Genomic DNA, 23,649 nt, shown 5'->3' on the forward strand with positions numbered 1-23,649 from the left:
TTGTACAATTTTCCCAAGTAATGTGAACCTTTGTCACGCACAAGCAAGGTCTTAACATATTGTAATGTATGGAGGTAAGAGATTTGGGACCTGAATACACGTAGATACACGAGAAGGAGAGATCTAATCGTTTGCATGAAAGGACCGGAACATGTTTGTACTTCCTCTGTCGGTTCATATGAAATCCGTGGTTATTTTCGGTCTTTCCGCGGTGATGTATTCGTCTTCCATGTTGTCTATTTCATCTTCATTCTTGATAAACACTAGTTCAACGGTGTCTTTCATGCCTTCAAGGTACGGATGTGTGCTTGTAGGCACTATGGACTTAATGACACCGCTGGTTCGATGTAACCGGGGGTGGTGGTTGTGGTGGCATGTCACCGTAATGGCTGAAAGTAGTAGGAGAAGACGTGTATGTATCCTGTTGGTCGAAAGTGGTAGTCATGTCTGACTTTTCATGGCTCGCCAGAAAAGATCTCAAGATTTCTGAATTCATGGGATATTCCGAAGAATCGGAAAGAGATTCTGGTAATGGACATAACGGCGTAAAATCTGAAGTGGGTTTTTTTTTTGTTTTCCAAAACAGCGGACGGGCAGCGCCAAGAACTGTTTTCCGGCGAGATTACGGAGGCGATGGAAGTTAAGAGTAGGGCTGGGTTTTTGTGTAGGTGAATTTGGTGGTGGTTGTCGGCCATTATTTAGAGGCTGTGGGTGGAAACCTTTTGCCGGAGCTTAAGGTCCCACGGATGGCGCCAATGTTGGAACCCTAATTGAACCGATAATATAGTTGACAAAGAGTTCGAATAATGCTCTATTAATGACTGATCCAATAAACAATTAAATATGCAAATGTGAAGTTTTTCGGTGTTATATGAACATGGTTTCAAATGGTCAATCTTCTCCCCTTATATAAGTGAGGAGAGTTGCAAAAAATTATAAAAAGATCTAAAGGTCTTTTTCTCTTGGTCTTTACCCAGTTGCGTTTTGGTTTGCCCAGTCATTCCATCTCCTTAGTCATGTCACAGTCAAAGCGGGGTTTGGACTGGGGCACCAGACTGTCTTTGAATTGACCCTTCCTTGATGGGATCTTCTTACGAGGCATGCTCTTCTTGTCCTGCCCCCCATTTAGGGATGAATTTTATCAACTAGGGCACCATGCTGTCTTTTAATTGACCCTTCCTTGATGGGCTCTTCTTACGAGGCATGCTCTTCTTCTTGTCCTGCCCCCCATTTAGGGAGGAATCTTATCAACTAGGGCACCAGGCTGTCTTTGACTTGACCCTTCCTTGATGAGCTCTTCTTACGAGGCCTGCTCTTCTTCTTGTCCTGGGCCCCATTTAGGGAGGAACCTTATCAGATGGATATGGACTTAAGTTTTTTAGCCTTTTCTCTCCCCTCCCCTCCCCTTGTTAAAAAATCTTTGGAACATGATTCCTTCACATTTTCTTCTCATTTGCTTCCCCTCCCCTCTTTAAATGAGACTCGGGAACACAGCGTAAATTAAGACAAACATCTTGAGGAAGAGGAATCTACGAAGAGGAACCTACGGAGGGCTGAACAAGATTGAAAAGCTTTTCGAAGCAATATCTGTTGAAATTGTGAACAAGCGGCGTGACTTAAAAGGGATTTGGGGAATTGATTTATAAATAATAACAATAATAATAATAATAATTATAGTTATTATAGTGCTTATGCTATTCAACCATTATACAAGTAGTTACTTAGTACATCCATTTACTCTAGTGTGCTTGGCAGCACCCAAGGTCACATGTTCGATACCTATTTTGTATATATATTAAGCTCAATCTTTAAACGGTTGTCACGCAATCCGGTTCAATCAAAATCGTTCGATACTATTAGAATGGTCCAACTTATGCAAATCAATCGTTCATGTGAGCTACTCCCAGTCCTAACGGGTGAACTGGTAGGTCCAATCTGAGTTTCAAAACATTGGAAAACAGGTTTATAAAGGGAAACTAGCATACATGGTTGCAGGTTTATTTATTGTGTTTTTATCTGTTCGAATAGACTAGGAGTAGTATAGGGTTGAGTATATGTATTTGTATAGCCCATACGGATGATTGTGTATGCGTATGGTACTCGTACACCTAGAATAAAGTCAAGAGGTTAGAAGTGTCAAAATCCAAAATTTCTACCATCTTTGTCTGTCGCATGTCGCGAAGGAGTTCCCTTATTCCCTTCGTGACACGTGACAATTCTAGGTCAAAACCAAAAATCGTTTGGGTCACGTATCGCAAAAGATCTATCCTTCAAGTTTCACGACATGCGACGGACTCAATAAAACCCGCAACTCAACTGAATTGGGTCGTGCATCACGAAGGCTTCAATCAATGCCCTTCGCGACACTGAAAACAGAGTTTGTTATGAGTTTTTGAGTTAAACCAAGCATTTAATTGACCACAATTTCTGTTTCAAGCATTATATGTTGATAATAAACATAATCAAGTGAGCTTAATTGCAAATTTGAATCTTATCCAACTCATTTAATCACTATTGACCATTTCAAACGAATTGAAACACCCTCTGGAGCAATTCCTTAATAAATTGAACTTCTTTTAGCTGCAACCAGCTTTATCCCAACTCAATTTATGAAATTTCTAATTGGTGTGTCTTGCATCTTTGATTTTCCAAAAGTCAAACCCACTTCAAGTTACCCGAGTAACTTTTGATGTTGTTTTATGCACGTCCGGTGTAAAGCTTCTTGTTGATTTGGGTTTGAGGATCATGGGCTTGTGTAGGAGTTGAGTTGGTTAGGGCATAGTTCCTACGTTTGGAGGGTTGATAGTTTTTGGTATGGGTAGGGTTGGAGGATGATTCAGCCTTGACCTCCTTTGGAGGTACGGTCTTAGCCGTCTCAATGGTTTCCTCGACGGGTTTCTTTGAGTCTTTCCTTGTCAAGGTTCCGGCCTTAACGTGGTTTTCGGTGAGAGTAGCAGCAATGGTAACAACATCATGAAGGGTTTCTACTCAACACGGAGTCTTGGATTTGTAGAGGTAACCCGCCTATGTACTTATCAATGGCTCGGGATAGAGAGTAACCAAATGGGGAACTAACAAACTAAGCTCATGGAATCAAATGTTGTAGGTGCCACTGTCACCGCTTTCTTGTTTATGCACCCACGACTCGGCTTCTAATCTTTATATCTCGTGTTTTGGGCAGAACTCTGTGAGCATGATTTCCTTGAGGGCGTCCCACGACATAGCCATGGCGACTTCGGCTCCACGGGAGTATTTTTCATTGTTCCACCAAGTAAAGGCACTCATCTCGAAGACACTGAAGCATAGGTGGTATTCTTGTCCTCGGGACATTGACAATGGAGCAAAACGCTCTCCATGGGTTCAAACCATTGGAGGAGGATAGTAGCATCATTATCTCCTACAAATTGGGGAGGATTAGCATAGGTAAATTGCTTGACGGAAAAAAACAACGGGGTTTGCGGTAGCAGAATTTATAATTTGCATTTGGATCATAAGTTCGGGGAGCATAGTAGCCATCTCCTTGGCAAAGTAGGAAGCTATTTTCTTCTTTAAGATCCTCCTATTTCTTGAGGAGCAAACGTAGCGACCGAAAGACATTTTATGAAGATAAAATATGAAATTTAATGAGATGAGAAAATTCATAAAGTTGTTAGGAAAATAAAATAATTCAAGTTTGGTCATTATTTTGAGGTTGTGATAGTGATTGAGGTTGAGGATTGAATATTTAAAACATTCTTAAATAATAAGAACTCAAAAAATGTTAAATTTTGAAAATTTTATCGGATAATTGAAACATCCATGAACCACCATGAATTTTCATATTTCAATTAACAAATAAAAATAATTAAAATAGATGATTGGATTTATTTTTCATGAATCACCATGTTTATCCAATAAAATAATCGAAATTCGAAACAAAATTAAATTTCGAGTGTTGGGTTGTCCATGAATCACCATGGATCTTCAACAAAACAAAAAAATAAAAATCAAGATGAGGGGGATGAAGTGAACAACTGAAGTATTTTAGGAATCACCTCTTTACTTCACTCATTCAGTCAACAAAACAATAATAAGAAAAACCGAGTTTAGCCACGTGTCGCCGTGAATTCGGCTATAAACGAGGGATTTAGTTATCTTTTTTCAAGATAACCACTAGACTACTTAATGTTTTGGGATACGTTTTCACTTTGGCCTATAAGATCGAATACTAGGTTCATATTTAAACCTCATGAAAGGAATAACATCTTCCCTTTGATTCTTGGAATCGTTTTGCCAGGGTTCGTTCATCACATTCTCCCCCTTCCAGTTACTACGAAAACACGTCACACATACCCATACTTTAAGGAAGAATGAAAGAATCGAGGGAATTCTTAAAAAATTTCCCAAAAATAAATGTATCTAAAGTTTGATTTTTTTGAGGATGAGGATAAACCTCTGAGTTTTTTGTGCATACATCAATTTTCTAAAGATAAATAAATAATTAATTAATTAAATAAGCTTAGGCGATCAAATAAATTAAAACAATTAGGGTAGCACATAAGCACGTATGGGAATCTAAGCACGCTACTAAGTCGTTTTTCTAACCACATATCCTATAGCCTTAGGCTCTGTTACCAATCTATCACACCCCAGCATACTACGGAATGCCGGGGCGCAACTGATTGCACAATAGCTCACAAGACACTATAATTAAAATAGTGACCATAATTATCTATTTAATTGAAATAATCAAAGTACATCATAAAATTTAAGTAAACATTATCCTTATAACAAAAATTCAAATTAAATTCCAAGAAAACTATTTGTTGATATCTTAAATGTATCATCAACTTGCTTTAAACATCTTTCATCCAAAGCTAGAAAACCTGTAGCACGCGTAAGAATAGAGTTTGATCAGCATAAAGTTGAGTGAGCAGTACACAAGTTTTGTTATATATTTATATTGTAAACAAACAACTCGTATGAAATTATAAACAACTACAACATTAATGATATATAATAATTACCAGATAAAATAGTGTGGACCTTTTCGGTCTAGCACAAAGCCAGCTTACCGGGGTAATGTATGAGTATTAGATGAGGACGGGGTGGCCCAAACGCGAAACAATAAAATAAACACATAATCATATATCATGTCATCTGTCACACCCCAGACCACGGCCTAGGCGTATGACACATATGTTGGTACCACAATATTAAATAAATCAGAGTTACGTTTAATAGAGGAAGACTTTATATACTTGTGGGTTTAAAGTGTAATATTTACATTACAGAAGACGAGATTAAAAAATACCCGTTTTAAGTTATAACAAAAACATTACTTGTTTTTAATTACAAACCACCATTTTAATAATTTAAGTTTATACAAAATAGATCCGAGCCATCAGATATCTTTTGAGCACTTCGTTCCTCCAAGCGCTAACTTTGATCACCTGCAAAATGTAAGAAAATACGTCAGCAACGAATGCTGGTGAATATGCTGACGCTAAAAATATTTTCATTACTTAATCACCCCTCGGGACTACGTAGGTCCCGGCCCAATGTGGCTTAGGAATAATCAAGTTAAAACATACAATTTATAAACTCAAGTCTCTATACTCGGTTCCCCAGCGAAACACCGCAGCGTTCGACTAGTTGAGTGCCTATACGTATACACAAGGTCATACTCCCCGCAGGCGAGCGTAATTGTGACCAGGTGTGATGTGCCAACCATATATGAAAGGATACAGACAAACGTACACGATAGCCTGAGGCCAGTATTTATACCCTTGTTTATAAATGATTTAGAGACACTTAGTCTCATGTTTTAGATACAAACGCACACGATAGCCTGAGTCACCACGTAGACCTGCCACGTGGCGACACGTGGCAGGTGTTGTGCCACGTGTTGACACGTGGCGACACGTGACGGACGTGTTGACACGTGGCGGACGTGTTGCCACGTGGCGACACTCTGTGTCATCGTCTGCCACGTGGCACACGTGTCACAGTGTGTCAGACCACGTCATCGTGATACGCGATGATGTTGGTTCAACAACGATAGCGTATCGCTATTGACTCTTCCAGAAGCTTTTGACCAAGCCCTTCGCGATACGCGATGGGCTTGTCCGTTGTCCCGTCGCGTATCGCGATTGGACAAGAAAACAGAATTTTCCTTTTTAAACCCTAAGTTTTGGAATTTTGACATTTTTGATCCTTAGACTTTGGAAAGTTATCAATTTGAACTCGAAATTTTCTCGATGTTACATCATCGATGGACAATAAATTCATAAACACATAATATCAAATTGTGGTTGATAATGTATAGATGTAAATAATAAACTTTGATGTATATGGTACGCATGTTACGCCCAAAAACAAAATATGAAAAAGAGGGGTCTGATTGTCTGAATTACTCACCTTAGAAGGTTGGCGAGCGAAAGAAAATAAACAAATAAAATAAGCGAGCTGAATGATCTGACACAAAACAACCTATAAATTTAATACATGGAAATATGATTAAAACCGAGAATAGTCCAGCTGAAATTGTATTAAATTCATTTACGGTTTATGAGTTATGATGAAAACAAGTTTTAAGCGAGCTGATGCGGGTCAGAATCTGAACAGTGAAAACGGGTTCGGTTTCTGGTTTGTCACATGTAAAACGTGAAAATAAACATAAAAGTCTTTTTAACCGAAATCTAATTTTGACCAGAATATAAGTTAATTGCAAAATCTCCAAATTTTACTTACATAAACCCTAAAACGAATTTGATTAAATTGGATATGTTAACCCCTCAGTCCTTTAACTGAATGAGGGTTTTTGATTCTATGATGAACTAGAACAACTTTGATTTACAAACTTACCCGTAATTCTGATTAGAACTAGGAGAAATCGAGAAAATTAAGAACTTTAGCTTTTGAAAGCCAACCAACGAAGAACACTTTGAATTCGTGAAAATAATTGAAAGTAACGAGTTGAGTAGCCGAGAATAACGAAAATACTCCTTAGTATATATGGTAATCGGATTTATAACTTATGCTTATCAACAATCTAACGATAATTCGTTTAAAACTTGAATATATGGTGATGAACACAATAACTTGATAATTATCCCACGGATGATGATAAATTTTGTATATTATAGTTAGAAATCGATGGAGAGTATTCTAGAATCAGTGATATAAACATTAGAAAGGATTAGGATGAGTTTTAGTGGATAATCGAGTCATAACAAGCTTAAACGATGCATAAACGAGCTGAACTTGAAGCAACAACAAACCAGCTGCTGGTGCAGTCTCGTCGCGCTACGCGGCCTCACCAGCCATCCTCGTCGTGTGGCGTGGCGAGGTGGGCTTCCACCACAAATATAGTTTGTTATAATTGATTATAATTGCTAAAACATGATTTGTAAGATACTTCAATGACGAGCTGTAACGATACTAACACATGACACATGAGTAAAATAAACCTTTATTTATAAACCAAGACCCGAATGTTAGTACGGGTCCGGTTAATTGATACGGAAAATATTGGATGTTACAAGTATAGCATGCGCTCCGTATAGTCTTTGTAGTTTAATGTTTTGCCTTTACCAATAAACCATTAACTACAAATAACTACAAATGTATTAATGCAGGATTGGCTTTGCTATTCAAAAGGGAGTTGCGGCGCAGCTTGTTATCCGTTTGCCTGCCACTTTATTGTAATCGTTTTATACTAAATTATATGGTTAACCCATTATCAAAACAATAATGTACACGAAATGATTAAATATATTTTTTTTAAATTGCACTTTTCTCTACGACTATGAAAGGGAAAGAAATGACTTATTTAATTGTGATGACTTTTTGAGTGGAAAGAAAGGTCCACCTTTGTTTCTAGGAAGAAACCTCATAAGTTGCAAGTACTCTAATCCTTTTTCATTCATCATAATCCATTTCAATTTTTACTTCCATTAGTCAATAGTTATGTTCTTGGGTACTGATCAACCCTCCACCATACAAATGTCACAACACTGTTGTCACTTTGAATTTACTGAAATTCTGACAGCAACAGAAAACTTTGATGCATCATTAGTAATTGGGAGTGGAGGTTTTGGTAAAGTTTACAAAGGCGACCTAATCAATGGATCAAGTCTTGTGGTTGTTGCCATTAAACGTTTAGATCCCATGTCAAATCAAGGGGCAACGGAGTTCTGGGCGGAAGTTAAAATGCTTTCTATGTTGCAACACTGTAATATTGTGTCGTTGATTGGTTATTGTATTCATGAACAAGAGAAGATACTTGTATATGAATATGTGCCCAATGGAACACTTGATGCTCATCTCCATAAACTCCATACCCCAATTTCTTGGCTTCGGCGACTCAAAATCTGCATAGATGCATGCAGGTTGCGGGTTACGCTAACGAAACCGGAATGGACTACGGCCGCGATGTAAAGAGTTGTAATATATTATTACAAGAAAGTTGGGCGGCTAAAATATCTGACTTTGGGTTGTCAAAAACATGCCCAACAAATCAGCCATCTACTTATGTCGAAACACGTGTAAAAGGCAGTTTTGGGTATATTGATCCCAGTTATTATCAAACTGGAATGCTAACAAGAAAGTCTGATGTATATGCTTTTGGGGTGGTATTGTTGGATAAAACTCTTGGTGAGGATCAATGGGGTTTAGTGCCATGGGCTCAAGATTGTATCAGAGAAGGGAAATTAAAGCAAATAATTGATCCAGATATAAGGGATCAGATATCTTCAAAATGTTTGAAGGAATTTGTTCGACTTGCTAACAGATGTTTGCATAACAATCCAAAACAACGGCCTACCATGGTTGAGGTCATGGCCAGTCTTGATAATATAATGAACTTACAACAGAGATTCAATAGTTCGCTACGACCTACAGGCAGTAGAACACTATTTGATAGAATGGTTGATATGCTTCCCTTCCCCTCCAACGGAGATCACCCTGGTATTTCTAGCTCCTCTTCAATTGTGTTGACGATTAATTTGTTCTCTTTGGTTTCATGTATTAGAGTATATAAGTTGTACGTCGAAATATATGTATATCCATGCCTCCGAGGTGATACTCTTGCATCGAGGGTAGGGGGATGTATGCTCGAATAAAGACTCCATATTACCTGAAATTGTTTATTTAAATATGTCGACTGAAGTTGCATACTTAAGTTTTTATAATCTCTTTGTATTCATCTATTTCAGTCCAAGGTGATTCAAGTAATATCAAAGGCAACAATATGCTTCCTGAGTTGAAAGAAGCTTCTGTAGATTGTCAAAGCCTGAGACAAAGTGTGAACGAATTTAAGCTTTCAGATTTAGTAAAAGCCACAAGAAAGTATAGTCCAGATTTGCTCTTGGGCTCGGGAGATCTTGGAGAGGTGTTTTTAGGTTGGGTTGAGCCGAACACATTAGTCCCTCCAAGAAAAGGTGTTAGAATTGCTGTTGCTGTTAAAAGGCTAAACAAAAACAGCTCTCAAAGACCTGCTGAATGGATAGTAAGTGTAAATCTATACCTATAACGAAAACAAGATATTTGAGTGTAGACATTACATTTATTTGTGTTTTAACTATGGGCAGGCCAGACGAAGGGTCTAAGTAACCGCATTATTTTTTAATAAATTGTGTCTGTATAAGTGTTCATGTTTTACGTTATGGATATGAATGTTTAGGTTTATCAAATTAAGGGTTTTTATACCTTTTTAATCGAAGACCTAATCCTTCTCGAATCGGATTAATCGGAGACTAGCCCTTCTCGAAGCGGGCCAACTATCCTTGTTCTTTTTTATTTCTATCAAATTAATATTTTATTTTCGGGGTTCCATCATCCTGCTCCTGTTCTGATTTGGGATTCCTGCTCTTGTCTCGGTTTCTTGCTCCAGACCTGGTTTTCTGCTCTTGACCCGATTTGCTGCCCCTAAACTGGTTTCTTGCTTGCCATTTCTACCAATCTCCTGTTCGAGTTCCAATCATTTGTTTAAATTTATTTGCAAAATGCTGGATACGATTAATATATGTGCTCTTATATTTCTAGTATTTTCATAAGTACGTTTTATATTTGTTTAGGCGTTTAGCCTACGGGCCCGAGTTAGGCTTCTCTTGGGTGTTTCTAGTTTTTGTTTTTCATATTTTTTATGTATAAACTGAGGGTTCCCATCCATTAAGATTAAGTTTTAAGTTCAAATGTAGTCGAATACTTTTACATTTACTAAGTCTCACTAGCAGCTAGCTTAATTGGTGATAGATATATATAAATACTCTACATCTAGTGAGTACCTTATGCATCATGCTGTGAGCAGTTTAGTTGTGGTTTCCACTAGCATGCCTACGGTTCGAGCAAGTAGCTTAACACTGAACATTTGACAGACTTATGCTAGGCAATTGGTTGTGTTGTCTGCTCCTTAGAACTACAAACTTTTTTTTTTCTGTTATGTTTGGTTTAAATGCCTTGTAATTCATGTGTTTATGCGATGCATTTCCACATAAAATCATAATTTATATGTTTAAGCAGTTTTTTAGCTACATTTTCCAATATAAGCAAGTATTCACGAAACTTTGTGGAAACCTTTCTCCTTGATATATTTTGTAACCTTATACTTAGTTGTACAACTAGGTACCTAATAAACACATTTATGGGTACATACTACATAGCATTTGATAGCAGACATAGCTATATAGTATGTGTTTATTTTCTTTATCTATATTTTTTTTGTGATTGCAACTTAGGAATTTAGTTCATACTTGGTAGAACACTACTAATATTTTCTTTCTTATGTTTTATGAATCTTTTCGCTAAATGTAACTTACACAAATTTCTGCTTCAGGCAGAGGTGAACTTGTTGAGACAACTGGATCATCCTAATATCATTAGACTCTTGGGGTGTTGCAGCCATAGCCATGAGTATGAACATTTGCTTGTTTACGAGTATATGCCGAACAAAAGTCTTGATCGCTTGTTATTCGCTAGTAAATCGTGATTCCTTTATTTTCTTGATATATAATTTAGTCATTGCAGTAAAGTAGCTATATACGTGAGATGAATAATTTTTCAGATGCATCTAATATCGCCGAACAACATTCATGGGGAACACGACTTCTTATAATGATAGGAGTTGCCCGTGGACTCACATATTTGCATTTGACAAAGCATATCACACATGGTGATTTGAAAACCACTAATATATTACTGGATGAAGTACGTACTCTATATCTATTTAAGATTTCATTGATGGTTGTGATAAGGCTTGTAAATGAACCGAACGAACACGAACAAGGGTGTGTTCGTGTTCGTTCATTTAACTTTAAACGAACACGAACACGGACGCTTAATCGAACACATATTTTGTATTTGTGTTCGTTTATTTAAAAAAGAACATGTTTGTGTTCGTGATCTAGCCACTTATGATTTTTTTTTCTTTAATGCCATCAAATTAGTTAATTACTTATTTTTATTCTTTTTTATTCCAGGATTTTAATGCAAAACTAGCAGGCTTTGTGGAGCAATATGTCTATGTACCTTGGGAAACCTTTGTTAGCACAAGGGTTTTGGGAAACTGTGGTTATGCCGCCCCAGAGTATTACTTCAACGGTGTGCATAGTGAAGTGTTACTACACACCTAATAAACCAAACTGCGTTTTTTAATAAGTACACATTTGTGGTTGTCGCTTTTGGTCTATAATTTGTAGTTTTGTTTTACAAGAACAGTGGTTTGTTTTCTATAGTTATACCAAGCTACCAATACCGATATTTATATAATCTTAAAACATCATAATTATGTGATCCTGAACACCCTTCATTTTTACAGGTCGTTTGACTACAGAGAATGACATATATGGTTTAGGAGTTGTGTTGTTGGAAAGTATAACAGGCCAAAGGGCATTTGATAACAACCGGCCTGAAGCGCAAAAGCAGTTGGTGCATTGGGCAAGTCTTCTTAAATCAAATAGAAGAACATTGAAGAAAATAATAGATCCACGTCTTAAACACAGGTACCTGTTGAAAGGTACTTCCAAATACTTTACACTTGCATTAAGATGTGTTGCAAAGCGGCCCAAGGATAGGCCTTCAAGTAAAGAAGTTTTGCAAAGTTTGGAACAAATATATGCTCAATCTTTACAACTAATGGAAGGAAAACCGGATACCATATAATTGTTAAGTGTGGAGTAGAGAATTGTAATATATTTCTGGCTACACATTGCTATAACAATGGCTTAGTGGGGTTTATGGGTTGCAATGGTGAAGATGACATAATAGAGTGCTTAATCAAATCACCAAATTATTATGTGTGCTATAACAAATAGTAGATTATGTAAGATAATTTCATGTTCATATTCACAGGCCGTCTTGTGGGTAAAGTAAATCAGGCCGACGCTTTAGGCCTCCAGTTTTATAAGACATCCGTCTTTAATAGGGGTTATGTATTATGGGTTTTTGGAAGTAGACTTTTCTTAAAATTAATAACCATGGGCCACAAGCTAAGGAGGAATGTCTCATATCCATTATCATTGCATATAATCCATATTCCATGGTGTTTAGATACTCACTAGTGCTATACGCATACAAAAAAATAATAAGAAAATAAAAAATGACTCAACATTTTATTTAGTTTTAGGTCTCCGCATATATTGAGTTGGCCCTGCATATTCATATACATATTCATGTAAGTACATCATCTAATCTTTTAATTGAACGGCTAGTTGGGGAACTATTGTTAACACAGATAAACCATATTTCAAGTATATTTGTTGTCTAGGGGCTATGTTGCATGGTTATTCGTTGCTTTACTTGTAAAGAGCATATATATGTTCCAAAGTCTTCTGAACTTTTTTACTTGAAGGCCTATCCTTGGGGTTGTCTGCAAGGCATCTTGCTGCAAGTGCAAAGCATTTGAAAGCACCTTTAAGGGGGTACTTGTCTTCAAGACATGGATCCATTATTTTCTTTAGCTGTCTTCCATTTGAAATGTCCTTATCACTGACCCATTTGACCAAGGTCTGCGGCTCATCATTAGAAAAAAAGATTGCGGGTCTGCCTGTTATGCTTTCCAACACCACCATTCCGAAACCATAGATATCAGTCTTCATAGTCAAATGACCTGTATGAAAGGTCTTAGCTATCACTAAACTATAATGTTTACTTTAAAACAAATGAACTCGGTTTTTCTAAAAAAGCAAGCAATTCACTTTATAGTATAGTAACATACCAGTCTTGTAATACTCTGGGTCCACATAACCAGAGGACCCCTTAACAAGTGTAGTAATATGTGTTTTCCCAGTTCCGGGGCCATATTTCACCGATCCAAAATCCCCTAGTTTTGCATTAAAATCCTGAAATAAAAAAGAGTAATTAAATAAGTGATTAACTAATTTGATGACATAGAGGCAAAATCTCAAGTGGTTTGATCCTATTAGTCATAAACAGCTTAAGAGTGTACCTCATCCAGTAATATATCAATGCTTTTTACACCGCGATGTATATATGAGGTTTGTGGAATGCATATATGTGAGTCCACAAGCAACTCCTATCATTATAAAAAGTCGTCTTCCCCATGAATGTATGGTAGCTTCAATTGAGTCAATTATCATGAAATTAAAAGGTTAAAATCAATGGTGGATGCGTGATTCCGAAATGCCGTATGTATTGCAATAACACATAAATCCATCACAATGCAATTACATAATTCAAATAACAATGATATTTCAAAAAGCAACATGTAATAAATACTGCATAGAGAGTTCAAACAAATATCCATCTATATATTCTACAAATCAATCAATTTAGCCTCTTCTTTAACATGCAATCTTCTTCCTCCCATGAGTCACACATATTCTTGTTTCAAATCAATCTACAACTGATGATGTTGTACCTCGCTTGCATCGTGAGCATTCTAATTATTTTGTTTGCCTCTGTGTTTTTTCTAGTGTATGCCGGTTATTCTAGATTTTGTTGTCGCTTCTTCATGGTAATTGTGCAACAATGGGTGAACATCAAAATCACACACATGTTTCCTATATTCTCATGAGAGCCCATGAAATATCCTTTTTAATTGTCATAGAGAAAGTCATTTCAACAGTTTTTCTTGTACATAAAGCTCATGTGTATAATTAAAAATTAGCAAAAATGAAAAGTGTTAAACGGGTCAAGAGTAAGTCAATCAAGACTAACAAAAGAAGCAAAACAACCTTCAATGTTCTAATTACCTAGAGCAAATGCAAATTACAATACAAAGCAAAGATCTAGCAGGCATGCGTAATCAAAACTTTGAATATAAGTATAGGTAAAAATCAAATAAAACCATACATTTTATGCAACTCGCCTGACAAAGTTTTATATTATTTTTAATAACTAACATCAAAACTGACCTAGCCAAACCCCCAACTCAAAAGCAAGAGTTCGGTCTTTGTTTTCCCAAAAACCGAATTTCCATAAATTTTATGCAACTCGCCTGACAAAGTTTTATATTTTTAATAAAACTAACATTAAAACTGACATAGCCTTATATTTCTAACCATTTTCTAATACATTAAATACACTAAAAGAGTTACAAAATTAGACAAAAGGATAAGAACATACTTGCAGTTAAGCTCAATTGCAGCTTTATCAGTAGATGCATAAGCTTCGGTTGCATCTCCCGGCCTTCTCAAGAAGATATAAAATGTGTTTTCTAAAAATATTTAACTAATTACTCCCGGCTTCTCGCTCATTTGACAATAACTACCGTATAAAGACTTGATATGTCATATTTGTATATATTCTCTTTAATGCATCATCATTAACTGCAAAGAATAAGTTAAAATTCAGACAAACCATAAATATTATGCAACTCGCGTGACAAATTGTTATATTTTTAAAAATTTTAAGTCGAATCTGAATTAGCTGGCATGATCAAACTGAATTAACTGAACCCAACTCATAACTGTGAAAAAATTCGAACCTATTAACTGAATTAACTGAACCCGTCATGACTCGAACCTATTTTTGCCTGGTAACACGACCCAGACCAAATTTTGTGTGTTGTAAATCAGCCCGTCATGACTCAAGCCTGTTTTTGACCGTGCACGACCCAATATAATGAACCCTTCTGTCAGTTTTGAAGTAGAAAACATTTTCTAATCCGTACAGGATATTCTTATAAGCTTTGAGAAAAAAATAACATGCCTCTTTTCAACTTAAAAAATTTTAGGTAATCCTTTTAGAGAACAAAAATAACAATAAAATTAAACTTGATTGAGTTGGAGATTAAAAACAAAGCAACACCAGGTCTTTATATTTCATCCAATTACCTTTCTAATGTCATTTGGATGAATTGTATTTGCAGCAACTTGATCAATAGCCTTGTCATCTGTATCGCCAAGTGAATTGTCTAAAAAAAATCAGCTCACAAGCGCCTCCAAACAGCAAAATAAAAATAAATAAATAAAAATCGAGTAAATGCATATTGAAGTCGCAAAAAAAAGAAGTACAATTTACCTGGACAGTGACTGGTAAGTGATTCCTAAATAAACAAAATCCATTATTATAATTAAAATGTCATACTGCAACTTTTAAAAAATGGACAGTTACTTTGCAACTTTCAAGAAATGGACCATAGCACCAATATAACTTTAATTTGGGACTTTAATCAGTTTTTGGTTTCGCTCTTGGTTTTTAAGCTTCGTTTCAGTTCAGTTCAGTTTAATTTTATTCGAATTTTTAGTTATGGTCCCCTTTTCGTTTTATAGTTTTTGGTTTCGCTTTTGGTTTTAAAGCTTCGTTTCAGATCAGTTTCAGTTTGTGTGTATAGCATGACCTCTTTCTCGGTATGCATATAGTGCAAAAACCACGATTTTGGTTTTGAGTTTCTAAAAGCAGTTCAGTTTCAGTTTTTAGGGTTATATGTTTAGGATCAGTTCGATTTTGCCATTTGGCATGAGATTTTTTAGTCATAAAAAATGGCCCAAGATAACGAATTTAGGCTCAAATATGTTCTTAATTAAATATTAATTAACAAATATACATTATCATCACATCCAAATCCCAAATTACAAATGTAAAATGGTTAGTTTTGTTTTGGAAATTGGAGACCTTTGAAAATGAGGCCCTAAAGCTGTAGCTTCATTTCGCTGTCTCTAGCGACATGTGAACTCCTTGAAACTTAAAATTAGACATGCACCGAAACAAGATCTGATTGTTTTTTTAGGGCTTGAAATAAAAGAAGCATCCAAATTACACTTTCTGCATTATTCTAATTCATTACATCTAATAGTATCATCATACCTTAGCATCAGTTGCAATGAATTAAACAAAACCTGAAGAAGAAGATGCAGATAAACGAACTACCCCAACTTGCTTAAACTTATTAGTACTGGGTGCCACCACAACTCCGTTAGAATTAAACCCTAAAGGTCCAAGAAAACTGGAAGATTTCCATCTGCAACAAAACAACACTTGCTTAACTGATAATGGTGAATAAGCTAACCTTGTCAGTTGAATTAGAAACAAGCAACTCACTACCAACCACCGGAACCCTAATGTCTTCCGACAACCATCAACCACGAGGCTCTCACCATCTTGATTGCCGGTTATTAGCAGCAATCGAACAAGATCTATGATGAAGAAATTAATGTAGATATCGAGATTGGGAGTATTTACCTTACGATCTGCAATTAATTCAAGGATTGCGAGCCCACAAAGTACAGAGCAAAAGAAAGAATAATGAGAGTATTATTCATCTGATTTGGATTCTCAAATTATTAAACCCCAATCTCCTTTTGAATTCTGAATCCCGCCATTATCTATATGCTTTACCTGTTGTACCTCAAGCTTAAAGAGTTGTAAAACTCTTAGATTTAAGAGTTTTTGGTGAAATTACTATTTCATCCTCCTTATATGTATTATAAGATAGTATATATATATTGTTCTATGTGGTATGCAAGAGACTCCTAGTTGAGCCTTGTAACTTTATGATTTTACATTATTCTTCATCCAAACATAACAAAAAAGCTATTGTTCAATTTGTAGATTTACCATAGGTCTGTTTAATATTAACCAAGGTTGTATAAATGTTAGAAGAAACCCGTAAATAAAGTGCTTACAGAATGTTGCTTGAAACATTCACTTGAACTAGAGTGTTAATGTACATAACCAAGCTAGTGAGACTATGTAAGTAAAATGATATTAGATGATAAATTAAACTTAGTATTATACTTAGGTTATTATTGTAATTAACATAGATTAGATATTATGTTGGGTAACATATAATAAAGTTTGTTATATAACCGTCGTAGCGGTTAGGAAACGGTTACCCACCGTCATGTATATATATATACCACGTTGTAAGCGTTTACATGCACCAAGATATTCAATACATAATATCCACTTTTTGGTCTATCGTTTTGTGAATTAACTGTCATATGTCATATATATGAACATACACTTCAAACACAGAAACACGATCACAAATACGATGACGACGATTGTGATACCGGCTTCCGCTAACAAATGATACTCCACAAGCCTCAATATAGAGTTATAGAGTCTTATGTTTTCTATCAGGTTAAAATTTCTGGCCTTCATTATCGATAGGAAGTCACTGATAACGGATATGAAACTCTTAGAATTCGAATTCAATGGTAGAAAAGGATAGATCTAAGGTCAGTTTGTGATGCAGATACACGGCAACAGATTTCCAGCCAAGGATACAAATACCCCACCACAGTTAGAGACTTGGGTCTAAGAACACCATCCAACTTGCCAAGGTTGAACTAGCATAGACACATACCAATCTACCTCTTTCTCCCAAGATAAATCAATACAATAGTTTTTCATCATAAACATCACCGACTTCACTGATTAAAATTCTAGTACATATAGGAAATAAACACAAAAGAAACTAACTCAAACATGACCCCATAATTTACGGTAATAACCAACACTAATTAATGGAACGTGAAACATAGGAAACATGTTCCATGGGGCAAATATGTGGCTATGACCGGGTCATGGGCTCACGGCAGGTCATCGGGTTCGGGTGTGGATTACATGACCAAATAGACCCACTTGATGAACCGGACCTTATGTATAACAATTATATATAGGTGTAAGTTGATGTACATTTGGTGATACTTACCAGCCATTCAGCATACCCTTGATTGCTTTCTTGACGCAGCCGTTTAACAGCCACATCAATTCCATCACCATACTCTGAAGGGGCTAACGTCTTCTTGTCGACCCAACCTAAGAACACCTCCTCGAAACCTCCCTCACCCAAGAAAAAATCTTGACTAAAATCTCTTGTAGCTGTCTTTAGATCATCAAACCTATATTCTTTCAAACTTGGGCTTGGACTAAGGGAATCTGCAGGAACATCTTTAATCTCTGGAAACATATCACGGACAGTACTACTAGCAATTCGGTTGTTGCCCTTGCTATTACCTGATAACTTTGAATCGCCTTGGATTGAAATATTTCAATACAGATTATCAAAACTTAAAGTTTCCCACCACCATATAAAATAGTGTTTGTTTCAATATGCATGACCATGTAAAGAAATGACCATGAACAAATGACCACGAACAATATACTACGTACAGGGAATTAATGTGAACGCCATTTATAATGCAATATGCAATTTAAAGTTACGAACCAATTTTAAGAATAAGTTTCTTAGGTAATATGAAGCCTCTATACTAGCAACATCCTCCTACGCTCCAGGCAAGCCCCTTCACACAAAAATTATATCTTCAATATTAATAAACATGTAAGTGGAATGTTTCTCTACCCAATTGGGAGAGAGATGCATTAATATATAATCATCATTTACAATATAATACAAGAAAGGAAAAAATCAATACAATGAATACAATTATGTCACAGAGAGTAATTAACGGGATTGAGAAAAATTACTGGGATTGCAATATTTACCGTCTATTATCCCCCCTCAAGCGAAACGGCGGTGAACGAACACGAAGTAACTCCCAAAAGTGTTCAAATTGAGGTCTCGACAAACTCTTTGTGAAGATATCAGCTAGTTGAAGCTTGGTAGGAATAAAGCGAGTATGAAGCTTTCCAGACATAACGAGCTCGCGAACAAAGTGATAATCCAAGTCAATGTGGTTAGCCCGTTTGTGAGAAACGAGATTTTGACTCATAAATAAGGCACTACGATTATCACAAAGTAGTGTAGGTCTATCCGGTGGTATAGCATGAAGCTCAAGTAGCAAGTGTGTAATCCAAATGATTTCAGAAGCGGTGTTAGCCATGGCCCGATATTCCGACTCACAACTGGACCTACAAACCGTGGGTTGCTTTTTGGCACTCCACGAAACATGATTGCCTCCAAAAAAAATAGAATAGCCATATGTCGAACGTCGTGTTTCAATGCATCTAGCCCAATCGGCATATGAGTATCCTAAAATAGTAGTACGCTTCGGGCGTTGAAATACAAGACCATGTGAGATTGTCCCCTTAACATACCTTAATATATGCTTAACGAGCTGAATGTGATGTTCGGTTGGAGCATGCAAAAACTGACATGCCTGATTGACATCATAAGAAAGGGTCGAGAGTCGGGTAATTGTCAGGTATTGTAACACCCCAACGATGGAGCGATAAAAGGTAGGATCGGAGAAAGGTGTACTGGAGGAGGTGAATGAGTCGGTAGTAGCAAGTGGTGTGGGAACAGGTTTGGTATCAACCAGTCCCGCACGAGTAAGAATGCCATGCGCGTACTTTGCTTGACTAATGAACAACCCACCTTCTGTATGAACAACTTCCAAACCCAAAAAATAATTTAAGGACCCCAAATCCTCGATGGCAACTCGTTATGTAAACGATTAATAAATTTGGTAAGCATAACGGGTTTATTACCGGTGAGAATGAGATCGTCCACATAAACTAGGAGATACATAAGACAATCTTTTTTATAAAAAATAATAATGATGTGTTGGCTCTACTACACGAAAAACCATAAGTAACAAGAAACAAACTTAATCATTGAAACCAAGCTCGGGGTGTCTGTTTTAGACCATAAAGAGATTTATGTAGTTTACACACATGATTGGTCAATGCCGAATCGACGAAGCCCGGTGGTTGTTCCATGTAAACGGTTTCGGTTAAGGACCCGTTTAAGAAGGCATTGTTGACATCCAACTGATTTAATGGCCAATTGTTGATAACCGCTAATGATAGAACGATACGAACCATTGAAGCTTTTACAATGGACTGAAAGTTTGAGGAAAGTCAAGTCCTGGGATTTGAGTGAACCCTTGAGCGATAAGTTGAGCTTTATGTCGATCAATAGATCCATCAGAGTGGTACTTTGTACGAAATACCCATTTGGAACCAACGATGTTAGCCGATGGTTGAGGCACGAGACTCCAAGTATGGTTTCGTTGAAGGGCATTAATTTCCTCATGCATCCAATAAAGGATCTTGGAAGCACATCGAAATCCTTTAGGATTAGACGTAGCAAACAAAGCTGCATAGATATGGTGATGCATGAGATGAGCAAGGTGAGCATGATGTTTGGTATTAGGTTTGACGATGCCAACCTTTGACTGAGTGATCATGGGATGGGCCTATGGTGGTGGCGGGGTTGGGATTAATGGGGCAGCCGGTTGGGAAAAATTGACTGTGGTGGAGTTGGCGACGGGGAGGGATCGGTATGCGGGGTTGATCCGATTAGAGTTGAGGCAGAAGGTGGGGTTGGGTTTAATGTGGCTAAATGTGATGAGGGTTGAGAGGGGCTGATTGGAGTTGAGGATGGCGTGTTGGTGGCAGAAGTTGCAGGGGATAAAGGTGTTGTAGGTATATCAATAGGTGCATAAGAAGTAGTGTGTGCATGAGAGTCATCTTTGCACAGAGGACACAGATGTGAAGATGAATTAGAAGGTTGAGTTTTGGCAGGGGCATTTTGGGGAGGACTTTACATAGAAGATGGAAAAAGTATGGGATCATCCTCTTGATAGGCAGACAAGGAAAGAGTGAGTAAGCTGGATGAAAAAAAGCAACCCTCATATGGAAAAAGGTTTCATCAAAACAAGCATTGCGCGTGACGTACATGCGAGAGGTTTGCATGTCTAAGCATTTGCAACCATTGTATTGGGTTGCATAACCCTTGAAAATACACGGAATACTTCGAGGAGCTAACTTGTGAGGAGCACATTCACGAAGATACGGGTAAACCCGACAACCAAAAACCTGAAAATTGGTGTATGCCGGTGAGGTATAAAATAAAATCTCAAATGGTGATTTGTTATCTAATACCGCGGAAGGTAAACAGTTGATAATATAGGTGGTTATGCTAAAAGCTTCAACCCAATAAGTGGCGGGTACATGAGCATGAAAAGCATTGTTAGGCCTGGTTCCACAATATGACGGTGTTTTCTTTCGGCTCTACCATTTTGTGGAGCTGTGTAAGGACAAGATAAGCGATGAAAGGTCCCATTGTCATAAAAAATCTGACGAACATTTTGGTTTATGAATTCTGCACCACCATCACTTTGAAATACTTTAACCTTTCGTGAAAATCGTGTTGGTACAAAATGTAAGAAAGTGGATAAAACAGAGTAAAAAACCATTTTTCGTTTTAAGTGAATAGAGCCATGAGAACCGCGCGTGATCATCAACAAAAACAACATCATATTTATATCCATCAACACTCATAACAGGTGAAGGACCCTACAAATCACAGTGAATAAGATCCAAAGGGTTTGAAGCACGTTTTTTCATTTAATCAAAAGGCATTTTAAGAGCCTTTGTAAGTTGACATGGGAACAAACATTGGGCTTAGGTAAAATAGAAGTAAATGATAAACAACCAATTTTCTTTAAAATAGAAATAGTGTCAAATGCAACATGGCCCAAACGTTTATGCCATAATTCTAATGAAGCTTTATTGGAAGAAAGCGAAGCAACAAAAGCAAGATTTCCACCCCGAAGCACATAGAGACCGTTTTCACACCGACCTTGGGCGAGAGGTTGGCTTGTTTTCCGGTCCCGAATAGTAAAGAAAGGTTGTAAAAATAAGACATCAACGGGATAATAGGTGGTTAATTGACTTACGGATAATAGATTTGTGGTTAAACTGGGAATAATCAAGACATCTTTTAGTGATAAGTTTTTGTTTTAAAAAAAATTGACCCGTATGAGAAATAGGTAAAAAGTTGCCATTACTAAAGGCCACTTTAGAATTACCCGTATATGGAATGGTATTATGAAGAGGACCCGTGGAGTTGGTCATGTGTGTGGTGGCCACGGAATCAGCTAACCAATCAGGAGCTTCTGTGGTGACATGACATTGTGCTTGAAAGGCTTGAGTAATATCCTCATTGGTATTGGAGGCAGATGCAAATGAAGATACACGTGGGCATTTGTTTGCATAGTGCCCATCGGTTCGGCATAACTGACAGTTAGGAGGACGGCGAGGACCATTGGAGAATGATTGAGAACTTTCCTGAGAAGTTGAGCCACGAGATATGTTTTTAGTCATGTATGAACCTGAACCACGGAACCGTTGCTGATTTGCCGAAAAGGCAACATGGGGTAGGGGATGGTGGATGAATAGTCTGCAAAAACTGTTCTTGACTTTCTGCCTTAGTGATTTATGTTGATCAGTTCTTCATGTAAGTAATATAAAACATGATAAATATTAAACCTATGAACTTGTTACAGCATGGAGAATAAAAATCGCAGCAGAGTATGAGATAGTCGACATGTTTGTCATCTTGGTCGAGTTCCCATTTAGGATGTATAGTTAAGGATGGTGTTAGGGTTCTTGAGAGGAACCCGGTTTTATGAGAGAGGAGGCACACAAAATTGCTATGTGTGTGTGATTAGGTTATGATATTAATATTTATCTCTCTATATATACACCTAAGGGGAAACCCGTTATTAGTTAATTATAGATAATATGTCCATCAACAATTACCAAACTAATATATAATAAGGTATATTTAATATTTTGATCTATTATAATATAAATGATTATAATGGCCATATATAAATATATACTATTATATATTATTCTTACATTCTCCCACTTGGCCGAGCAATCATTTATTATGAGTATTAGATAAGCCTGATCAGTTGTTAACACTCATTTTAGCTTTAAACTTTAACTGGAGCAGAGAAATACAGTCATTGAATTGAACATCAGCTCAAGACCCCATTAATTATACTGCAGTCCTTATTTAAAACCTAAGTAGCTATGATCAAAATTTTCAAGTAAGCCCTTCAAACGTTTGATTTGTATAATAATTTGTCTATATGTCATTATGCATGCAGAACATATTAAGAGACATACAAATCAAAACTGATGAGGAAATTTAATAGTTAATCATTCATAGTATGATATGCAGTTGCGCATAGTCATCAATAACCCGTCATTATTATAAGCGCTTTCATAATATTTATGGGTGAGATTTTTATTTATCGGATCCTTAAGCATATCATGAATGTATTTGATATGAAAATTTAGATTCCTCAATTCATTCATAAACGAATAATTAATTTCATATCAAAATCTAATGCATCACCTCTCAAACTGTTACTGTTTGAGAAAATATGGTAGCTGACTTTATCACAATAAGTCTTCAATATATAATTTATATGAAGTTTAATAAAAACTTATGAGTCCACTAATAAATGTTCAACATCTATTGACAACAACGTTGTAATT

At 36.7% G+C, this 23,649-nt stretch overlaps 2 protein-coding genes across 2 annotated transcripts; one reads left to right on the forward strand and one right to left on the reverse strand.

Moving 5' to 3' along the window:
• The first annotated feature begins 7,986 nt into the window (after nt 1–7,986).
• On the forward strand, nt 7,987–12,148 carry LOC143533136 (serine/threonine-protein kinase PCRK2-like). The gene is made up of 7 exons (XM_077027999.1): nt 7,987–8,268; nt 8,373–8,949; nt 9,198–9,490; nt 10,817–10,958; nt 11,045–11,187; nt 11,460–11,580; nt 11,798–12,148. The coding sequence occupies exons 1-7, from the start codon at nt 7,987–7,989 to the stop codon at nt 12,139–12,141; spliced, it is 1,902 nt and encodes a 633-aa protein (XP_076884114.1). The 3' UTR covers nt 12,142–12,148.
• A 625-nt stretch (nt 12,149–12,773) lies between these two features.
• Nucleotides 12,774–22,461, reverse strand: LOC143533137 (putative serine/threonine-protein kinase CST). The gene is made up of 6 exons (XM_077028000.1): nt 22,167–22,461; nt 18,101–18,423; nt 15,463–15,487; nt 15,276–15,355; nt 13,196–13,319; nt 12,774–13,087 (listed from the first exon to the last, which is right to left on the reverse strand). The coding sequence occupies exons 1-6, from the start codon at nt 22,459–22,461 to the stop codon at nt 12,774–12,776; spliced, it is 1,161 nt and encodes a 386-aa protein (XP_076884115.1).
• Between the last annotated feature and the right edge of the window lie 1,188 nt (nt 22,462–23,649).

This window comes from Bidens hawaiensis, unplaced genomic scaffold, assembly GCF_021521415.1.
Source record: "Bidens hawaiensis isolate Kalapana, Puna unplaced genomic scaffold, B.hawaiensis_p1.1 tig00009619_1, whole genome shotgun sequence".
Lineage (NCBI taxonomy): Eukaryota > Viridiplantae > Streptophyta > Magnoliopsida > Asterales > Asteraceae > Bidens > Bidens hawaiensis.

What these genes read in the sequence shown, in the direction of transcription:
- LOC143533136 (XM_077027999.1), top strand. Translation starts at nt 7,987, where the DNA reads ATGTCACAACACTGTTGTCACTTTGAATTTACTGAAATTCTGACAGCA. An exon ending in CTCCAACGGAGATCACCCTG is followed by an intron (nt 8,950 to 9,197) that starts GTATTTCTAGCT and finishes CATCTATTTCAG; the next exon opens with TCCAAGGTGATTCAAGTAAT. An exon ending in CCCAGAGTATTACTTCAACG is followed by an intron (nt 11,581 to 11,797) that starts GTGTGCATAGTG and finishes TCATTTTTACAG; the next exon opens with GTCGTTTGACTACAGAGAAT.
- LOC143533137 (XM_077028000.1), bottom strand. Translation starts at nt 22,461, where the DNA reads ATGACTAAAAACATATCTCGTGGCTCAACTTCTCAGGAAAGTTCTCAA. An exon ending in AAGGGTATGCTGAATGGCTG is followed by an intron (nt 15,488 to 18,100) that starts GTAAGTATCACC and finishes TTGTTTATTTAG; the next exon opens with GAATCACTTACCAGTCACTG. An exon ending in ATCCAAATGACATTAGAAAG is followed by an intron (nt 13,320 to 15,275) that starts GTAATTGGATGA and finishes TTTTTATTTCAG; the next exon opens with GATTTTAATGCAAAACTAGG.